Source organism: Suillus fuscotomentosus (genome assembly GCF_016647785.1).
Source record: "Suillus fuscotomentosus strain FC203 chromosome Unknown F5891scaffold_288, whole genome shotgun sequence".
Lineage (NCBI taxonomy): Eukaryota > Fungi > Basidiomycota > Agaricomycetes > Boletales > Suillaceae > Suillus > Suillus fuscotomentosus.
The window spans coordinates 1-3445 of NW_024539800.1; the positions used below are offsets into that span (position 1 = coordinate 1).

The window sequence follows — 3445 nt, forward strand, 5'->3', positions numbered from 1 at the left end:
AGTTAGATAGAAGATGATGTTCAGATAGTTTAGTGGGCAAAGGATTGGATCGGTGTGGTTTTGAAGGCGCACTGATCCAATCCTTTGCCCACTAAACTATCCGAACATCATCGGCATTCAAGTTGGATAGAGGAGAAAACTAAGCTTTCTTGAAGTAGCTCTGCACTCACATTGAGAGAAGCTGTTATGGATGTGATTCATATGAATACCTACCTTGACTGTCATGTTCTCGAACTCACCGGTGGACGAGCGTGATAGAAATGCCCTTGAAGAAATTCTTTAACTGCCTGAACTGCGAGGAATCTGTGATGGCCAGTGGGATATAGACAAAGCAATGAATAGTAAGTGCTACATAAAACAAGTGTATGGGCAGTGAACAGCCCACTGCATCGATACTGGCGTGTTGTCCTACACATCAGCAGTAAGTATTGTGGCGAGAGGGAAACCAAGCAGCAACTCACAGCATCAAACCAGTACAAGACAAAGTGCTGCCTGGAAGCTCGTTCCATCTCCTTGCGACGTTCTGACACCCTCTTGCTCTCAATTTCCTCTCGCGCACGCGCATTGAGGTCACCTGTCCACATTGGGTCAAGTTGATCAGTTACACGCGGAGGCTTCAACAGCTTATGGACCGGGAAGGCGTGTGGGAACAGATGAGACCGCTGGGATGGCGCGGGTGGTTGTGTGGTGAGCGTGGGCGGTTGTGTGGTGGGCGCGGGTGGTTGTGTGGTGGGCGCGGGTGGTTGTGGTGTCAGCGCGGGTGGTTGCAATGGTGCAGGAGCTATCAAAATATCATGAAATGATGGGAATACAGCAGGGCGTCCAGCGCCAACGGACTGAAGTGCACGTTGAAGTGCTCTCAGCCCGTCGTTCGTCTGAACTCCATCATCATGCCAGTAGGGCTCAGCAGATAGTGTGAGAGCATCCTCAGCAGGGAGCGTAAGAGTGTCCTCCTGATCATAGTCCCAGTTCCACTCCTGCTGCGCGATGGGGGGCTGCTGCTGGTTATCTGTCTCAGTGAGATGCACTGGACATCCTCCCGCCTCCTCGATACAATGGGTGAGGCACTTCCCATGCGGGCAACGCAACGCACTCACTCGTTGGCAAAAGGCACCATTGCATTTGATGCCTCACTTGCGTGACTTCTTGCCGTTGCCAGTTGAGCCAAGAGGTTGCGTCGAAGGGAACTGAGTGGCGGAAGTAGCACTAGTGCCGCCCGTAAACGTAGAAGGTGCCAGCTGAGAACTGGTGAGACTCGGGGAACGACTTGATGATGGGAGGAGGGCCATGACGTTTGGATGCAATAAAAGTTGAGGGAACCAGCGAAAGAAGGAACATGATTGATGCTGGGAAGAAAGGTTAATGAAGGTCAATAAGTCATGCGGATAACGCACCCTGGCCATGGGCTTCCCCGAGTTCCCATTTGCATCGCTCTGACATATGGTGATTGGAACTGTACCCCCACAGTTCGTGCAATCGGTGACAAGGCCAACTGCAGATTCGCGCAGAGACAATCTGGCCAGAAACGCAACATCTGCCTGTTGCAAGGAAGACATGATAATGAGCAGTGCAGAGGAAGTGAGAGGAGAATATGTGGGCGGGGGCGGATATAGTGCTGCCGAAGTCCGGTTCGGTTCGGTTCTTGGGGCAAATTTTCCGAACGCCGAACCGAACCATAGGTTCGGTTCAGCCATTTGGTCGAACCCTGGACCGAACGTCACCGAACGCGTTCGGGAGGGTCCGGTTCGCATTCGAACCAGGTTCGACTAAGCTTGGACCATCTGTGGTTGTATAGGCTCGAGACCATGAGTTGTCATGTAATTCGAGTCGGACAGACAACGAAAAGACTCTAACGCAAGGAGAACTTCTTTGTACAAAGATTGAATTCAAGTTTCTAAAATAAACACATTTTATTTGCCCGGTGCACATAGTTCCCTGATCACATTCTCATCGATCCTCTTCTCTAAACATATCTCAAATGCAGCAGCATGTACGGTTGCAGTATTCGAGATTGCAAGCGTGTCAATCTTCGCTGCAGGATTCTCTGAAAGGCGGAAAGCCCAGAGAATAACAGCCGTATTGATGAAGATGGACCGATTCGCGACATGTTGACCAGGACACACTCTAGTATTTTCAAGTAAGGCATGAGAAAAGGTGGAAAGATGAACGATACCACTCACCGGCGGCCAAAACCAAAAGTGAAAAACTTGAGATCAGTGATCACCGCGCACACGACCTGCATCGTCGCGCGATGCGCAAAGCCTGTAGTGAAAGGTGGTCGTCCATTATCGCATCATCACAACTGAAATAAGACGTACCTCCAATAGCAGCCACTGTGACACTAATCCCATCAGCTACCCCTGACAGGTCTCCACCTGAGACCCTCGAGGATGAACACGGTAACTTGCGGCATAGCTTGAGCTCGAACGAAGACCGACAGACTCACGAACTGCGAACGGTGGGCAACGACTTGTATCAGCATGGCTGTTGCTCGAACGAGGATCGACACACTCACGACCTGCGAACGGTGGCCAACGTCTTGGATCAGCACGGCTCTTGTTCGAACGAGGAACGGTGGCCTGGTCCGCCAACGATTTGGATCAGAATGGTTCGAGCTCGAAAATCTTGACATACTCACTTCCTGCGAACAATAAGCAACGACTTTGATCAGCATGGCTCATAACATTCCCAAGTAGTACTTACCTATATTAATCATTAGCAAGAGTTCAAAGTGTTTGGAATTCATATAGCGACATAAGATACCTAGTGTTTGAACATGTTGTGACGGTGCAGTACTGTGTCACAGCGCGTCACGACTGCGGCAGGCACGACAGAGGACCGCGTCAATTTCACCCGGCTCAAACCTGCGCGGGTTGCAGACACATGCATTTGCATATATTGACACATAGTAAATACTTACATCTTTTTAAAAAAGTGTAAAGCGTACAAAAATTGAGAGGTTCGAACCCGTTCGAACCTATTCACTACCAGCCCAAACCCCGAACCTCTGGAAAGGTTCGGTTCTGAGTCTTGGCCGAACCTTGGACCGGACCATGCGTCCGGTTCGGAAAGGTTCAGGTTCGAACCGAGGTTCGGAACCGGACTGCGGCAGCACTAGGCGGATAAGAGACAAGTTGGGCAAGGAGGAAGGACGGGCGGGAGAGATGGGCGATGAGCGACCATGATATAGTCCATTTTGGTCAGAGAATGAACACAGCATGCCAACTGCATGTGGTGGGTAGAGTGGCGGGTGCGTCGGCAGCCATCTACGACAGGCACACTACTGCTGACAGCAGGCGCGATGGCGGGCAGCTTTGGAATTGTCACAAAGCAAACACGTGACAAAAACAATTCAAACTCAGCTCGGGTCAGCCCGGGTCAGCCGCGTTTGCCGAACGCCCCAGACTGTGGCCCCAGACTCCGCCCCAGACTTTTGACCCCAGAC

The 3445-nt window shown here is 51.2% G+C and overlaps 1 protein-coding gene across 1 annotated transcript; it reads right to left on the reverse strand.

Annotated features, from left to right (window-relative positions):
• Positions 1 to 1942: 1942 nt before the first annotated feature.
• F5891DRAFT_1084724 (uncharacterized protein) lies at positions 1943 to 2238 on the reverse strand (the record flags this gene model as incomplete). Its single annotated transcript, XM_041363458.1, is given in 3 exon segments — positions 1943 to 2125; positions 2169 to 2170; positions 2184 to 2238. Coding segments are annotated over 3 exon segments (184 nt in total), but the record flags the coding sequence as incomplete, so codon positions are not given.
• Positions 2239 to 3445: the final 1207 nt, after the last annotated feature.